This window comes from Sphaerodactylus townsendi, linkage group LG04, assembly GCF_021028975.2.
Source record: "Sphaerodactylus townsendi isolate TG3544 linkage group LG04, MPM_Stown_v2.3, whole genome shotgun sequence".
Classification (NCBI taxonomy): Eukaryota; Metazoa; Chordata; class Lepidosauria; order Squamata; family Sphaerodactylidae; genus Sphaerodactylus; species Sphaerodactylus townsendi.
Genome location: NC_059428.1, coordinates 67,558,352 through 67,576,693, shown reverse-complemented (window position 1 = coordinate 67,576,693; position 18,342 = coordinate 67,558,352). Strand labels below are relative to the sequence as shown.

Genomic DNA, 18,342 nt, shown 5'->3' with positions numbered 1-18,342 from the left:
GCGCCAATGGCCTTCTCGCGGCTGTTGCTCCCGATCACCCTGGTCTGTTAAGGCATTTGCAATCTCAGATCAAGGAGGATCAAGATTGGTAGCCATAAATCGACTTCTCCTCCATAAGAAGTCTGTCCAAGCCCCTTTTAAAGCTATCCAGGTTAGGTGTAAGCCATCACCACCTCCTGTGGCAGCATATTCCAAACACCAATCACACGTTAGCGTTGAAGAAGTGTTTCACTTTTATTAGTCCTAATTCTTCCCCAGCATTTTCAATGAATGCCCCCCCTGGTTCTAGTATTGTGAGAAAGAGAGAAAAATTTCTCTCTGTCAACATTTTCTACCCATGCATAATTTTGTACAGCCCGGAGCTTCAGTCATTATCCCCCCCTCAGCCGCCTCCTCTCCAAACTAAAGGGAGTCCCAAGCGCTGCAGCCTTTCCCTCATAGGGAAGGGTGCTCCAGTCCCTCAATCATCCTTGTTGCCCTTCTCTGCACTTTTTTCTATCTCCCTCAATATCCTTTTTTTGAGATCGTGATGACCAGAACTGGACACGAGTACTCCAGAGATGTGAGTCGCACCACTGCTTTATATAAGGGCATGACAATCTTTGCAGTTTATTCTCAATACCTTTTCCCTAATGATCCCCAGCATAGAGTTTGCCTTTTTTTACTAGCTGCCATGCATTGGAGTTGACATTCCCATGGAACCTATCAACTAAGACAGCCTAAATCCCTTTCCTGGTCTGTGACTGAGTAGCACTTTGACCCCTGTGAAGTGATGTTATTGTGAAGTTTGGATTTTTTGCCCCTATGTGCATCCACTTTACATTTTGCTACATTGAAAGACTTTACATTTGCCATTTCTAGAGCCCACTCACCTAATTGTATCAAGAGTCCGCTTGGAGCTCTTCGCAATCGCTTTGTGGTTCTCCACCACCCTACATGGTGGTATCATCTCCAAACTTGGCCACCATGCTCCCCACCCCTACTTCCAGGTCATTTATGAATAGGTTAAAGAGCACTGGTCCCAAAAGCGGATCCTTGGGGGACACCACTCCCGACATCTCTCCATTGTGAAAGAGACTTCCCCATTTACACCCACTCTTTGTTTCCCTGTTTCCCTGTTTCTCAACCAGTTTTTTTAATCCATGGGAGGACTTCCCCTCTTATTCCTTCATTGCTGAGTTTTCTCAACAGTCTCTGGTGAGGGAACTTTGTCAAAAGCCTTTTGGAAATCAAGTAGACAATGTGCACTGGTTGCCCCTTATCCCACATGTCTGTTTACACCCTCAAAGAGCTCTAGTAAGTTTGTAAGACAGGATTTGCCTCTGCAAAAGCCATGCTGACTCTTTCTCAGCAGGTCTTGCTTTTCTACATGTTTTTATAATTTTATCCTTTAATGATTTAGATTCTACTAATTTACCAGGAACAGATGTCAAACTGACTGGCCTGTAATTTCCCTGCTGGGTCCCCCACAGACCCCTTTCCTAAAGATTGGTGTGACATTGGCCATCTTCCAGTCTTCAGGGATGAAGCCTGATTTCAGGGATAAGTTGCATATTAAAGTGAGAAAATCAGCAATTTCATGCTTGAGCTCTTTAAGAATTCTTGGGTGAATGCAATCTGGGCCAGGGGATTTGGTAACATTTAGTTTTTCAATGGCTGCCAGAACTTCTTCCTTGGCTACCACTATCTTCGCTAGTTCCTCGGATTCGCCTCCTAAGAAGCTTGGTTCAGGTGCAGGAATGTTCCTCACCTCCTCTTGGATGAAGACAGATGCAAAGAATTCATTCAGCTTCTCTGCAATCTCCCTGCCATCTTTTAGCACACCCTTTGTTCCTTTGTCATCTAACGGGCCTACCACTTTCCTTGCTGGCTTCCTGCTTTTGATGTACTTGAAGAACTGTTTGTTGCTGGTCTTGATGTTCGCAGCCATGCGTTCCTCATAATCCTTTTTTGCCTCCCTTACAGCTAACTTGCTTTTCTTTTGCCACCATTTGTGTTCCCTTTCATATTCTTATGGTCCTCTTACTTGGTTTAATACCTGCAGTCTTCAATTGAGGCTTGCTTGCTAATTGTATACCAATCTGAGAATAGATTGATGTAAATGTGTATACAATGTTAATAGATCTTTAATAAGCTGCTTGCAGAAAACTACCTTCCAAATCATAAATAGATTCTGAATAGTAGCACTTCCAGTTGGCTGGAGATCGGTGTAAAATACTGTCTGAGAAAATACATACATCCTTGGATAAATAAACATGATTTGTAATTTTAACATATAAATTATCTATAAATATTTTTTTATATATGTGATACTGGTCCCTGTAATCATTGCCAGAATTTTTGAAAATAGTAACACCTCTATTTATTCTTGATGTCGTATTCCTGATACATTCTCAAGAGAATATAAACTCAGGTATTTTGACATTAGAACTTTCATGTAAGTAGCCAATAAAGGCTATAACCCATAAATAGTGTTAAATTCAGAATCCTGAAATCAAAGCAGTTAGCTTGTCTGAGTTTTGCTATTTTTGTTCACAACTCACAAGTGCATTTGTGTTCTACATGCCTAGGACATTTAGTGAAGAAAATATTTCACAGAAGTGAAACTAAATAAATATGATGGCATAATGTAAAAGACTAAAATATTTTTTCCCATACAAACAATATCATGGCCATTTTAAATGTTAAAGTAGCTAGGAGGGAGAGCACAATTATTTTTATTTTATAGTAAGCCCATAATAAGTCATCACTACATAGAGCATATTTCAATATTAACCCTTATTAATTGTAAATGTGTAAGATTTGACCCCCCCTTCCCCCTGCTGAAAACATGTAGGTCTGAGCAAAGTAGTTCATTGATTTAAGTTTAAACATGGGCTATTTTCAGAACAAGATACAGTTACTACTTCTCCAGGCTGCTATCTAGAGTTACCAGGTCCCACCCACTCCCAGCCACTGGCAGGATGGAGCTCTCTCACAGGATTCCCAGATTCAGACTGGGAAACTCTGAAGATTTAGGGATGGAGTCTGGGGAGGATGGGACCTCAGTGGGGTACAATGTCATGGAGTCCGCTTTCCATTTTCTCTTGCGGGGACTGATCTGTGTGTCTTGAAATCAACTGTAATTCTGAGAAATCTCCAGGTCTCACCTGGAGGCTAGCAACTATTGCCACATGTTGTGATATCAGCTGTAATGAACCATTAATACTGGCTGACATGGCATGTCTTATCTTTGGAAATTCTTTTTATCAATAAAGCAGAGGAGTTTTTAATATCAGATGCAATGAGTTGTGAAAAAGTATATAGCTGGCTAGTGACATAAATCTTCAACTTTCATATTAGCTTCAAAATCACATGAGCTGATGAGGACATCTAGGCAACATCACTGCAAAATCAAATGGTCTTTCTTAAGAATACATTAGCAGATATGGAAAATATAAGTTTTTAGCATAATCATCTGATTTCTTTTGTATCCAACAGGAAGTTCACAGTTCTTTTTTGGAATGGCTTGGAAGAAATGTGAATGCAGAAGGATTAATCAGCTCTAGCAAAGTGTCCCTTAAGTTTGTACCATCCTGCAATACAGAGTTAGAAATAATGCCCTCACTCGTTCCTGTAGTCACGGAAGTAGGATCTTTCTCATCAGAATATTTCAGCCTTGAGGTATATAAACAAAATCTACAGACACAGAACCTTGGGAAAGTGGTCCTGTTTACTGAAGTTACATCAACCACAATGAATCTTCTTGATGGGTGAGAGAAAATGTTGGTTTCTGTTTCAAATAACATACAGAACATATGTTCTATATATTTTCCTCATTTTTCCAGTTTACTGAAAATAGGCCTGACATAAAGAGGTGATGTAATTAATATTGGTGTTGATTTGCAAGTTCTGTTAAAATAGGCTACTCAAATTCTCAATCACGAACTGTCAAGTGTAAAATATCTTGTTTAGCTACTAAATTGCAATAATGAATTTTATGTGTATGGACAAGTCCACACTATAAAGTGTATGGTTCCTTTGTATTTTAGAGAAATACAGAGGGTATATAATGTCACGGTGCAAGCCTCAACAGCTAAAGAGCGTTCCAAACAACAACGTAGTTCTTTATATTATATCTTTTTTAACCAAGTTTACATTTATGGTAAGATAAAAGGCCATTCCCTTTTCTCCTAAGGATGCTATTATTAAAGGCCAGCTTCTCATTACTTCCCCAAGACATCCAGTCTGCCATTGTGTGGGGGCTTTTCATGGCTCTGGTTCCAGAAGCACTGCTGATTGCTTTCCTTGTACAGGATCATGAGTCCAGTATCTCCTCCCAGTCCTTATGCTAGTATTGAAAACCCTACACTATCCTGTAGGGTTCTACCACTATTCTACCACCGATGCATACCTAAGTAGAGGATCAGGGTTTTTTTTTACCTTTTTTGTAGGAGCTTATTGTAAATTTGAACAGCTATAGTTACAAAGTTGTAATTCTAGAGTACATGTAGTTGTATATTAAACCATTTCTCAGATAATGTTTTCTACATCCCTCATTGTGACTGTACCACAAATCAAGTTGGAAAAACATTTTCAGATTTTTTTTCCTGCGTGGCTAATATTTTATTATTTCATGTGACAGTTTTTGATATTCTTACAATTTTACTCCTTTAAAAAAAATTAAAATCTTGTTTTTTTCTACTGGTTTAACATTGGATTCAAAACTACTAATTTAATTTTAGTTGTGATCTTTCAATTAGTAATGAATGTGGTTTGGGTCTTTAGTTGATACAGCTGTTGAACTGTCAAGCATTTCTACTTTCAGAAGTTTTTATTGCAGTTTACAATAGTTCTGGGAATCTTGTTTTTGCCTAAGCTGTTAACTGCTAGTCTTCTGTTTAGTACTTAATTAACCCCTAAATTGTGAATTCATTGTAATTGATATTATTCTTAGAATATTTTTAGATGATTTCAAGATGAATTTTGCAATTTTTATGTTTTATACTGCTCTGTAGCTCCAACTGAAAGCAAAGGTGTAGTCATTCTACAGTTAATGTGCAAATACATCTTAAATGGACACATCTCTCTGAGCTTTATGAAAGGGATATTTTAAAAACTTCATTATTTATTCCTTGCTGACTTCCACCCAGTGGTGGGATTCAAATAATTTAACAACTGGCTGTTTACAAGCACCATTTTAACAACCGGTTCTGCCAAAGTCAAACCTGCTGAATCCCACCACTGCTTCCGCCCCATACTTACTATACAACCTTATTAATAGATCCAGTTTGTTTCTGACAAACATGTTGCATAATACATAGGTACATGAAACTGGAGTTGTTATTGGAGTTGGACAGAATTAAATTGTGATCCTGAGTATGAATATTTGTAGTTTATTTTGGGTCATGAAGAGTCTGCAGTAAATATTTTGCTTATTCCAAACGTAACAGAATTCATCACATAAGCTAAATCCTCAGTTGAGAACTACTGCATGTTCTTCTGTGTATCTTCTGTATCTTCTGTGATAGGAGAATACTGACTCTCATTCATAACTATTTTCAAACTCGTATATCAGAGCGTAGATGGTGGTGGTATACCATTTTTTAAAAAATTCAAGCTAAGAGGTTTGGGCAGATGGAGTGTTTAATCATTCGATGTTGCTTTAACCAAAGAGACTTAAATGAAATATACAATAGGAGACTTAAATTTCTTTTTGCTGCAGAGAAGTTTGGTTACATAAAAACCCTTATTATTATTATTATTATTATTATTATTATTATTATTATTATTATTATTATTATTATTATTATTATTATTAATTTGATTTAATAGACTGCCCTACCCCCGAAGGGCTCAGGGCGGTTCACACACCAATCAAACAGTGTAACCATGAGTGTTAATTTAGCTTTATTTATTAAAGAACATTATTAGAGTGAATTTCACTTTTTATTGCAACTTCCCTTGCTAAATAGGTATATTTTAAAAATGCATAAAGCTTTTCATTCTATAGAGTGCATTAAATCTTATGAAAGCTGGCAACAAAGTGTTAATAAGTAATGTTGCTTGAAGGTAACTCCAAAAATATTTAAAAGAGCTTTATAAAAGCATTGAGTTATAGGTTGTTGAGACCTATAACTGATTCAAGTAAGTCTGAGAAAAATTATTTATTTGCTTATGTTAGTCTCTGATATTCAGTTTATAACAACCTGGTAGATCTAACATCATATTTCTGTATGACATAGCTGAGATAATGGTTTATGCCGCCAAACATGATATCTCAAAACTAAATGAACATCTATATGGCTGCTGCCTAGCCTGGGAACACTTTGTCTTCCAAAGGAAGAACAGGGATATCTATGTAATAATTATGCCCATGAAATTATGCCTCCCCCCTTATAACATCGGTGGACCCTGCCGTTCCCCTCTCAGGAGGGTTTTAGCTGCTGGACGCCATCTGCTGTATGCTGTAATTTGGAACGCTGTGTTTTAATGGGGTTTAGTATTTTAATATGAATAGAGCCTATATTTATTTATGGTTGTTTTGATTAAGCTTATATTGTGCTCGGGGGAGGGCGGTATATAAGATTAATAAATAATAATAATAATCCTGCCAATGATCTGCCCTTTCTGTGGGGAGAGCAAGTAGGGAGCCAGCCTTCCTTTTTTTCTTCCACCACTTACCCTCTTCCTTATTCACTGGCCCCGGGGCCATGCATAGAACTAGTCTTATGCCTTATCCTGTACAATGGGGTTTATAGTACTGGTTCAAGAACGGAGTGTTCTTATAGAATGCCGTACTGTACTAGGAAAAAAAGGGAATGGCTAGTCCCTGCTTCCCTTTGCTTGTCATCCATCTTTTGCTTTACCACCTTCCTGTTGTGTATTGAACCTTTGTGTTTTGATCCTCATGTCCTGACAGGATGGATTTAGCCTAATTAGATAAAATTCTCACAGAGCTATCCTAAAGAGATCTACTCAGAAGTAAATCCTATTTCATTGACTGAGACTTACTTACTCCCAGGAAATTGTTTATATATTAACACGGCAATTCTCCTGCAGGTACTGTTTCCTTCTTTAAAAGAAAACAATCTTTTCTAAAATAATGTCCAAGGCAAGGAGAAGTCTAAGAAACATTCTAACTTTTAATTTTAGTCAAGTGCCAAATGTATTTTACATTTGCAAGCTTTAAGAGATCTCTGTGTTTGTAAGTTTAAATAATATACTGGTTAAATGGGAAAATCAGTAACTTTGTGAAACTATACACTTGTTTGAATAAAAAGATTGATGGCTGCAATAGGTACACATATACAAGTTTTAGTTTCATTCATTAGAATCCTACGAATTGCCCTGGAGAGATTTAATCTGTGAATTTTTAAAATGTAAGTTACTTGTATGTTACTATGCCATATTACAGTTAGTAGTTTAAGATTAGTGGCTGGAATCCAGAGAGCTACTTAGTTGAGTCCAAGGACTTGGATATTCCCAGTGGGATTTTACAAATTATTTTCTTTGAACTTCAGATACCCAAACCATATCTCACACTATTTTAAAAGTTCCCTTGGTTTCAAAAATAGTTTGCTATGCAGTATGAGGAATCACTATGTGATAGAAGTACATGCCTTCTTACCAGGTGTATCTAGTTGTTCTTTCGATCCTGACCTGTCGCTATGGTAGAGTTGCAGAAATGAAATTCTGGTTGTAGTTCTAAATGTATTTCCTTTGAACAAGCTTTGACAATTACATTGGAACATAGCCATATAAATTGAGGGCGTTTGTGTTGCAATTTTTTTAAGAGATTACAAAATTTTGAGTAAAAGATAGTGTGATTCAATTAATGAAACTTTGATATTGCAGATGACATTTTTATTTGGACATTAGTTACATAAGTTTTATTTAATAGGCTTCTAGATCTTTTCACAAGCTGAATACCAGACTTTTCCTCCCACTCCCCCAAATCTGCATATCCCCCCAAAAAATTAAGACATAGGAGAAAGTGGGCTGGAACTAATTTAATGGCTGAGTGACCTCACAGTAGAGAAACAGCCGTAGTCTAATAGGAGTCTTTGTCTACATTTCCACCCTAGCTGGTAACTTGCCAGTCAAAAGTCAAGCAAGAGAAACAGGTGGAAACTATTAGACCTGTCATAAAGTTTGAAAAATTGATTCTGGAGACTAAATGAATAGATTGAACTTGACAGTGTTGTCCTAAAGATTCTAAGAAAAATTCTATAGTTTAATTTGGAGTCCCTTGATTATTCATTAGCTCTCCAGATGGCCTGCATTGAAGTATTATATAGTATTATACAAGCTGTGTTATTGTTGGCATATATTTGAATGTCCAACTAAAAGCAAAGTGTGAATACCGTTATTAGTACCTTTAAATTAAGGCGTATTAGTAAAATTGTAAAATAAAGATTTGTTCAAATATTAAATAATTTTGAACTATTGGTAATTCTTTATGACTTTCCATCAGACATTAAATCCATTGGGGCTATCATTCTGGAATAACTCAAAATTGTCACTGTAGAAACTGGAAGTTACATTTGTCACATTTTAATGTATGTCAGTCAGATGCATTACCAAGTAACTTGAATAGGTTAACACTGTAAACCTGTATGTGTTTGTTTATTACATTTAGTGATGTAGCAGAGTAGGGAAATTAGGAATTCGATGAAGATCTATAATTACTCAGTGATTACCCAGCAACTTTATCAAGTATTGGGATGCATTTATTTAAACCAAGACAACCTAAATTAATGTTTAGATCATGCTTAAGATTAGCAAGAAAAATTACCAATGCCATTAATATATTTTTTCTCTTTTATAATTTATAGGTTTACAAATTAAATATGCTGAAACAATTAAAACATACTAGGTTTCAGCTGAACAGAACCATTGTGCTGCTTAGGAACATGCGGGAAAAAAATTGTTCATTCTGCCAGTGTGGTTATTTGTGCTACAGAATTGTGAAAAGCATCTGGAAAGATGCTTTGGCTTATGGAAGGGGCTTGAGCTCATCCAGCAGTATTTTTTAATCCCCTCCACTTAACCAGGTTAATGGAAACTTTATGGAGACTCAGGAATACACTGAAGAGGGGAAAGGTCCATAGCACCTTAAACCCCAAGGTCTGGTGATGTCATGGTGGGGACCTGGTTGGACATATGAATATTGTTTTGAAATAGCAGTGGTCATAATAGTATTTCCGTATACCATGAGATATTGAGCCGCACGATATCTGTATAGATGTGTATATTCATTTGACTTGGAAGAAATGGGAAGTTAACAAGACTAAAAAGTAAAAAAAAACCCATCATGATTAACTTTACTACATGGAAAATGTAGTTGAGTTGTTTGAACCTTATTATTGCCTACCATCTCCAGTTTACATACATAAAATAAGCAGGCGTATCTTTGTAGAAAATGCAACATAGCTATAATACAATATGTAATCAACTATTAGGAAAAGTGATTTGCTGTGTAATCTTATTATGAGTCCATTCTTGTTTTTGTTAGTGTGTCTGTGTTCTTCTCTCAAAGGAGATTGTGAAATGTAAGGCTATGAGGTAGGATTTCTTAAAAACTGAAGGGTACTGGAGATGGCAATTAATCAAATCTTAATTTCTAAAATATGATATTCCCAAGCTTCATCTACCAGCAAATAATTGCCTGACATCTAGAAATTATTCCCTAATATATGGTATAAACAAATGTGTTTAGTTATTGGGTAGTGGGAAAGCCTTGACCTGCATAGCCCAGGCAAGCTTGAACTCCTCAGATCTTGGAAACTAAGTCGAGTTGGCCCTGGTTAGTATTTGGATGGGAGACCACCAAGGAAGTCCTAGGTTGCTGTGCAGAGGTAGGCAATGGCAAACTATCTCTGAACATGTCTTGCCACAGAAACCCTATGGGGTCAGCATTAATCAGCTGCAACTTAACACTGCTTTTCACCACCACCCCAATGAAAAAACAATCTGCCTTCAGATAAATGATTAAGTTTGGATTATTAAGATTCTCCCAAAGATCTTGTTTTTCTGTATTAAGAAATCTTAAGTGTGATTTGTTCCTGGAACTGAGTCCTTTTAAATAAATTTCATTTCACCAGATCCTTTCCTTGTGTATTGGAGACTCCTGCAGGAATAATATTTGGGGATCAAATTCTGGTTTGGGTATAAAACCCACCCAATCCTCTTGCCAGTAATTGATAGAAACAAGACTTTTTTTCCTTCAAGAAGAGGACAAAGCTAAAGTTTTTCAAATAATCCATCATCTTAAAAACCAAAAGGTAGTTTTTTTTCCTGAGAAGAATCTATATGTTCTTTCAGATACTTTGTTTTTATATTTATAATTTATGATAAGTATTAAAGTTATTAAAAATTGCAAAAACCCAGTAGACAATTCCTGGAGGTGGAGGTTGGCAGGGAGATCACACATCAAAGACATTGGTGGGCAGGGGGAACAGCACATCCAAGGGTTACTATTAGCATGCCAAACTAGCACAGATGGATAATCAATGGCACGTAGTACAGCAGAAGACAGCACATCACGCTTGCAGATGGACATGGAGATTTGAAGGAAGTCAAATTCTGAAGTCCTTCACCCCTTCAGTGGTCCTTATCCCAGCAGTTGAGAATCACAGACTTGGAAAAGTCAAAATGTTATGTCTAAGTGTTATTTTCTTAATTACCTCCATTCTTCTTCCAGATATCCAACGTATTCTAGCAACGTCCTGTGCAATCTAAAGTAGTTTTACCAAGACGGTAGAAGTTTATGAGACTTGAAATGTTTATAATTATTTTGTAAGTTGTCTTAGATTTTATCCTGCTTCCCCAAGAAAAAAAAACATTATGCCCTTAGTTGTTTAAATAATGAACATCGTAGTGTTTTTGAAAGTTGTATTTTTCAGAAATAGAAAACAGGTATAGCAGCTTAATTAAATTTTCTTCTAATTTTTCAGTTTACTTCTTTTTTACTTTTGTACAAAAGCCTACACTGTGTACACTTTGTAGAATGAAATAATAAGGCATAAATGATGGTCACCTCCTTTCTATATATAAAAAAATTGCATGAATTCTGGGTACATGTTGATAAAGAGTATTCTAAGCCAGTAGACAGTGTCAGATTATTAAGGATCACTATTGCAGGAATGTTAGCATTTAATATCATGTTAGATCAGTGGTTCTCAACCTGAGGGTCGGGACCCCTTTGGGGGTCGAACAACCCTTTCACAGGGGTCGCCTAAGACTTTCTGCATCAGTGTTTTCCATCTGTAAAATGGATAAATGTTAGGGTTGGGGGTCACCACAACATGAGGAACTGTATTAAAGGGTTGCGGCATTAGGAAGGTTGAGAACCACTGTGTTAGATGTATCTACTTTTTGCAAAAACAAGGGCAGATCAAAGAATCTTTACTACATCATGAATGTAATATCTAGTTTCTAAGAATATTGTCCTAGGACAGTGATGTCGAACCTATAGCACAGGTGCCAGAGGTAGCACTCGGATCCCTCTCTGTGGCATATATTTGTGGGCACGCGCACACAGAGTTTGTCATGTGGGGGGTGGAAAATCACCCCCCCCACACACACACACATATCTAGGCTGACCTGGGCCACTGAACACAACGTGCGTGCACCATGGTGAGCAGGGAGGACTCAGCTGGCAGGCCTGGTGCCTATTCTCCGAGTGGCTGCTGCCCGGGGGGGGGGGGGCACAGAGGAGACAGAGATGCTAGAGAGCACAGAGCGGTGTGCATGGGACTTGCTGGAGGCTTGAGCAGACTGGCCCCTGCTCAAGTAGGTGGGGCGGAGGAAGAGGGAGCCAACCGGTTTTTTCTAAACTAAAACCTCAGCAATCAAGTTAAATTTGTGTTTGATCATGGGGAACACTACTATTACAGTGGGTCTTATTTTGGCTGATTTCCTGTGTACTTTTTTCTGACCAAAGCTTGGGTGTGGCAGACACATCAGCTGTGTCTGACCATACATTCAAAATCATGTGGTGTTGAGTGCAGTTGGTTGACTGTATCAGCCTGAGTGAGCATGGGAGTGGTGTGTATTAATTACCCTTGGCAGATTCAGTTGATGGGAAGGGACCTAGAGTCACGCGCAGGAGCTGTGCGGCAAAACTGAAGGCATGACTTGCAGGGTCTGTGAGAGAGCAAGCTTGTGCACACCCAAGTGACAGTGGAGCCCAGGAGTGAGGGAGTAGCCTTGGGGGAACCTTCGGATGACTCTTTTTAATTACTGCCAACAATAAAGAGACACTTGTCATCAACTTTGGGGAGACCTGTTTGTCCTTGCGACCTCAGGGAAGCTCGGGCACCTCTTATTTTCATAGGAGTTCTGTGCTTCAGGTTCCTGTGTTTAGTTTGGTGGTGACCACTAAGGCTACATTGGAAGATTATTCAGTGGGGAAAACATTCTTGATAAACCTTACCTAATTTTCAAATAATACAATAATATGATATGTAGATCGAATGTAAATAAACCAAAATCTCAGATTTCTCATAACTTCAACAGAAAGCATCAAAGTTATAAATGTATAAACCGTGAAAGTAACAGGTATATATACATATCTTTAAAAATTCGTATGCATACATCTGGAAAGCTGATTAGGCCAGGTTTCCTAGATGTGGAAATATGAATAGATGCAGTCCTGATTAAGAATGTTAAGTTTTGGTGTGTCCAGGTGGCCTCAGGTTTCATTAAAAGATATATAATTGTTGTGGTACCTGTGCAGTCCCCCATGGGTTACTGTGGACGTGCAGGCCTGCCTCTAAAAGATTTTGAAGCCCCAAAACTTTCCCCCTCCTTTATGCTTCTCCACCTTTTGGAAGTTCTGCTTAAAACCTCTCCTCTCATCCTGTGGATCATCAAAACAGACATATTGAAAGTTAAAGTGATTTGGTATCCTAGGACTTGCAAATTTAGGGAAGAAGAAATAAAAGAGCTGGGAATATTTCTGTCTTTAGCCATGGGGACAGGGACCAGAGGCCTGTGGCTCAGCTGTTGGAAGCTAAGGCAATTTTTGCTATCCTGGGAGTTACAGCTTTAGAGAAATAAAGATGGAAAAGATGGGAATATTTCTCTCTTTAAACTTTTTATTTATTTATTTTACTGTGTGTATCTGTACTGGGTGGGGGATATATCAAAGCTGGTTCTGTGGATATGGAAAATGAGGTGATTCTACTGTCCTGGACGCAATGTCAGCCAAACAAATGTTCCCATATTCCCAGGCCACATCTGAAGAGACAGGTGTGAGAAGTCAGTATTTGTATTGAGTGGTATAGTTGTTAGAGAATGGTCTATGATTTGGGAGACCAGAGTTCCAATGCCCAGTTAGCCACAGAACACGCTGTGTGACTTTGGGCCAGTCACATAGTCAGTCTAAGTTTTAAGAAAATGAGAGTGGAGGAGGGAATATCTCCTTTCATATATGAATGAAATAGTTACTCATATTGTCTCAGTGAAGGAGTCTGTCCTCTTACAGAATTCTGTTTCTTTGACTGAGATTCAGACAAGTGCAAAAAACCCATTTTATAACCACATGAGTAATTGTATTGTCAAAGGCTTTCACGGCTGGAAATATACCACACTAATACCAAACGAAACCACTATACCACGCTATACCACACTAAACTTTGCCTTCTCACTTAGATACAGTGAGAAACAGACTTTTCACCTCTGAAGATGCCAGCCACAGATGCAGGCGAAATGTTAGGAACAAAATCCACCAGACCACAGCCACACAGCCTGGAAAACCCTCCAGAACCACATGATTAATTGTTCATGGCACATGGTTTTTGGTAATATAAATAATTTCATATTGAAATAATTTAATACAAATTACTAAGTATGGGCCTGGACCATATTTTACTATTTTATACATATATTTTTCTCTTTACTTAGACCACTAAATTTGAATGAAAAGAATACAAAACCGTTTTATGTTCCTAAGATTTCAATAACTAAGTGATAATTCAAAATGGCAAAGTGTTAAAGTAGATAAGTGGTTTCCTACTGTGGCAAAAATTCTGTGCAAAAGGATACACTGAGATGTTTATTTTAATGCTGAGAATTGGTTAATATTCCAAACATTCCTGGTTTATACAAAATGTGTGATATGCCAGATGTGTCACATACAAATTAGACATGGCTCATAAAAGGTAATAATTCTCTATTTCTCTAAGACATAATAAAAAGTAATTGTATTTTATCACTCACAGTTTTCTCCATTTTCAGTATGGGGGACACATAGGAAGTTCCAAGTGTGTTTAGAGTATTGCATAGAATTTCTGCACATGAATACTCATGTCTTCATTTCATCATTAGTCTGTGGAATTTAGGACAGTAATCACTAGATAAATAAAATCATGTTATCTGTGTAAAGTGGAATGTTATTTATAAATGGGTTGGGGAATTTTTTATTCTGATGAGTGTATTCATGTAATAAATGCCATGTCAAGTAAAAAGGATTGCTAATACTGAATGCTGAAAAATGAAACCTGGTAAGCTCAGCTCTTAATGTAGTAGGAGATGAAAATCTTTAAAACAAGCTATGTGTTAGTCTATGGCTCTGGCTAAAATTAGGATATTGGTTGAATGAATAGTTTGCCAACATTAGGCTTAAACGTTTTGTTTTGCTTAAAATGTGTAGTTTTGCTAACTAATGCTACTGTTGTAAAGCTGACAGTGTAAAGGAAAATTGCTGCATTGAAGGAAAATTGCATATCTATTTTTAACTACTCTTTGGTGAGATGAAATTGTACAGCATGAAAGAATATTTAGAATACTGTATTTCATAGACTATTATAAACAATTTATTGAGAGGATAGACAAATAGAATTATTTAAATGCCAAATGTGGCAAAACCATGCAAGTTCCCAATCGCTTCTTGAGAGGATCACATTTCTAAAAGGATGGCATCCTGTTTCTAAACATGTTACATTACAGAGAATCATATTTTGGCCCACTGAACTGATTATTACGATCATGGTATATAGATTTTTGTTCTTTCTCCTGCATCCCAAAGTATGTTCTCGTTTCATAATGTGATCAAAAGAATTGACTGCTGTGCGGAAGGACTGGCATGGGGTGTGCTTTAAATTCATGTGTGCTGTCAAGTCACAGCTGACGTATGGTGATTCTGCAGGGTTTTCAAAGCAAGAGATGCTCAAAGGAGGTTTGACATTGCTTTCCACTGTGTTCTGAGTTCTGAGAGAACTCTGACTGGCCCAAGATCACCCAGCAGGCTTCATGTGGGAGGAGGAGGAGGAATCAACCCTGGTTCTCCAAATTAGAATCTGTTGTTCATAGCCACTACACCACTATACCACACTGTCCTAGTAAATCACAGTACGCTGAGAATCTCGATGGTCTCAGAGGTGCTACTGGACTGGAATCTAATTATCATAGTTATGTAGTTTCTAGCTTTGCTTAACGCAGCCTGTCATTCTCCTTTCCAATTTCCTTCAGCTCACTGATTCAGGAACTTCTCCAGAAGATCCCAGGAAGTATCACTTTGGCTCTGCAGGGAGCATCAGGTCAGAAATAGTTGCATTAATCATATCTACAGAAAATGGTGCCTGGGGCAAGCTCTCAAATTGCTCCCCCCCCCCCCCCCCCCGCAAAAGCCATCTGAGACCCATTTTTTAGATTACTGCACCATATTATATCTCAAAAAAGGAGTTCAGTGAAAGTATTTTTTAAGAACAAGACTATGCATGTTAACTTTACAAATGAAACCAGGGACCAGAACCAGAACCAGAATAGATCTGAGGTTTGAATGACACGTTCAGCTGTACATGCTTTGAATTCAGGTGACATGAAAATTATTCAACTCAGATATAAAGAAAAATCAAGTGTAGATTGTACATGGATTGTACATGCATTAAGAGTTGTGTGAACAAAGGTGCATTCATAAGGTCCATTTCAGATATCGCAGGACAGCCAATTCCACATAAGATTCTGTGCTTACCTTTAGAATAGAGTAAGCCTCATTAAAGCAGGAGTAAGCCTCATTAAATGGGGACTTGGAGAGTGGAGGAGGGGTAAATTGAACTAACATATGTTATTCAATATTCTTAGATTTTTAAAATCACCATTTAATGGTTCAGCAGGTGCCTCTCAAATCCCCTCCAGCTTTTGGATTTTCCTCCCATCCCCCAACTTCTGACTGATCTGCCCCTCACACTCCTAACGTCTGGATTCTGCCTCCCCAGCTATTGCCTCTGCCTCCCCAGCTATTGGATCTGCCTGTCACCCCCCCCAAAAAAAAACCCCTTTTGATCTGTGTGCAGGCTATGGCAAAGCATCTGTGAATGTCTCTTCCCATGGCTTGATCCTTTGGGGCCACTATAAGTCAAATGAAAGAAAAGAGGAGGAGGCATAGTGGCTGGCATTGGTGACATAGCCAAGCAAGATCCCAGCTGTGCTGTACACCTGCAGATTTTCATGCATCACCTGCCTTTCAGGGAGCTTCACGCACACCAGCAGGGCAGAGGCAGCCCTGGCCAGAGCAGCAAGAGCACAAGTTGAACGGGACTGAATGCAGTTTGCTCGTGGCAGAGTATCTTTTTGTACTAATGGGGCCAAATTCCAGGAACTGTGTTACCTTTGGGAACGAGCTAGAATAGTGTCTCCTATTGGCAGATCTTGAATTCCACACACACACACACACACCCCACACACACACTATAATGGGGAAAGAGAGGAGGATGGGGGAAGGGAGGTAACAAAGATGAGAGGATTGTGTGTGTGTGTGTGTGGGGGGGGGTTGTTTGGCTCTGCCTTCACTGATGGTTAGGTTTGCAGAGAAGTCTGCAATATTTTGAAATTTTGATGAGTCTTCACGAGTGCCCAGGCTTCTGTGAGAAACCTGGCTACTTCAGCCTTTTGATGAACTGTAACCTGATCTTAATTTCTCAGGTTTAATCTCAAACATAAGGTTTCTCCCACAGTCTCCGACATCATAAGTCATGAGAAGTCATTGGGAGGGTTAGGATTCCAAAAATGTCTTCTGACCCAAGGCTGCTTTCAAGGTAATGATACACGGGCAAAAACTACCAGAAGCTGCCCCACATAAATTACCCATGTCGTTTATTTGCTAAAGCCGGTGACCCTGTTCTTATGGCTGTGCTGTAGCATGCGAAGCAACTGAAGCAGGAAAGCCTGCAGATTCAGATAATTTGGAGGTACAGAGCTGCTCAGCATGGTTTCCAATTCAACATGAAGCAACATGTCAAAGCTCAATTCTTTTAACTGAACATCTTGATTGTGATAAATTTGAATATTGTTCATACTGCTTTTTTCACCACTGGGAACCCCAAAGTCATTCTCCCTGCCTGCATTTTATCCTCACATTAAAAAAAATGTGTCAGATAATCTAGGCTGAGAAAGAATGACTGGCCCATCGTCATCTAATAAGCTTCCAGGGCAGAGTGAAGATTCAAATATGGTTCTCCTATAGATCTTCAACATTCTCATTGCTGCACCATGCTAGCTCTCCTAATCATCCCTGTGTTTGAAGAAAGGAGCATTTATTTATCCAGTGATGCAAATTTTGCTGTCTAATATGAAGGAAACTTGCCTGGACAAATTTATGACATTGTGGATATCCTTGCTGGTCAGTTGCAGGAGAGATGGAAGATGAGGTGCTAAGTTTTTAAGGGAAGTGACATTTGGCCAAACTTAGCAAAGACAAGTCTTAATTAATGAGAATGTTTTCTGAAAGCTCTGATGTTTGTTTTCAGATTTAACTGTTTGATCAAGGAAGCCTTATGTTCCACATTCATATGTTGACTATATTTTCAAGGTTACATACTGGTAGAGCTTTTAGAAGTATATTTGTAAGGTGGTTAGACATTTTAATAGTTGTTCTGGATAAGTTTAAGCAACATCTTACACATCTTATATCATTGAAGTAATGTTTCTGTTCTACTGTTGAAATATGGAACATGTCATTACAAAAGATGAAGCTAGCTTTTGCTTCTAAGCATTCTGATAATCTGACAGACTAAAACGTGGATAAATAAAGTATTTTAATAAAATAGGTGATGTGTTTTATGATAATTTAGTGGCATAGTGCCACACAGTATGAACTTTTTAAAAAGCAGATTTTTTAAATCGAGATACACATTCTCTCAGAATTCATAGAAATGCAGTTAAGAACCCTAAAACGTTGTCTTCTCTCATTCAGCTGGTGGAACTGCAAAATAGGTGTCTTGTGTGAGTTATGGTGACCCAGTAGGGTTTTCAAGGCAAGGGATTAACAGAGATGATTTGCCATTACCTTCCTCTAAACAACAGGTGTAGGCTCATCAAAATCAAAAAGCTCTCACACCATTCCTCCCTATCAGCCAA

General features: G+C 38.2%; 1 protein-coding gene across 2 annotated transcripts in view; it reads left to right on the top strand.

Annotated features, from left to right (window-relative positions):
- Positions 1-18,342, top strand: part of HLCS (holocarboxylase synthetase) — a 120,698-nt gene that overhangs the window by 34,541 nt on the left and 67,815 nt on the right. For both annotated transcript variants that reach the window (XM_048495688.1, XM_048495689.1), the window contains one exon: positions 3,481-3,752. In XM_048495688.1, coding sequence (XP_048351645.1) covers positions 3,481-3,752 — 272 coding nt within the window. The remainder of the gene's footprint in view (positions 1-3,480; positions 3,753-18,342) is intronic.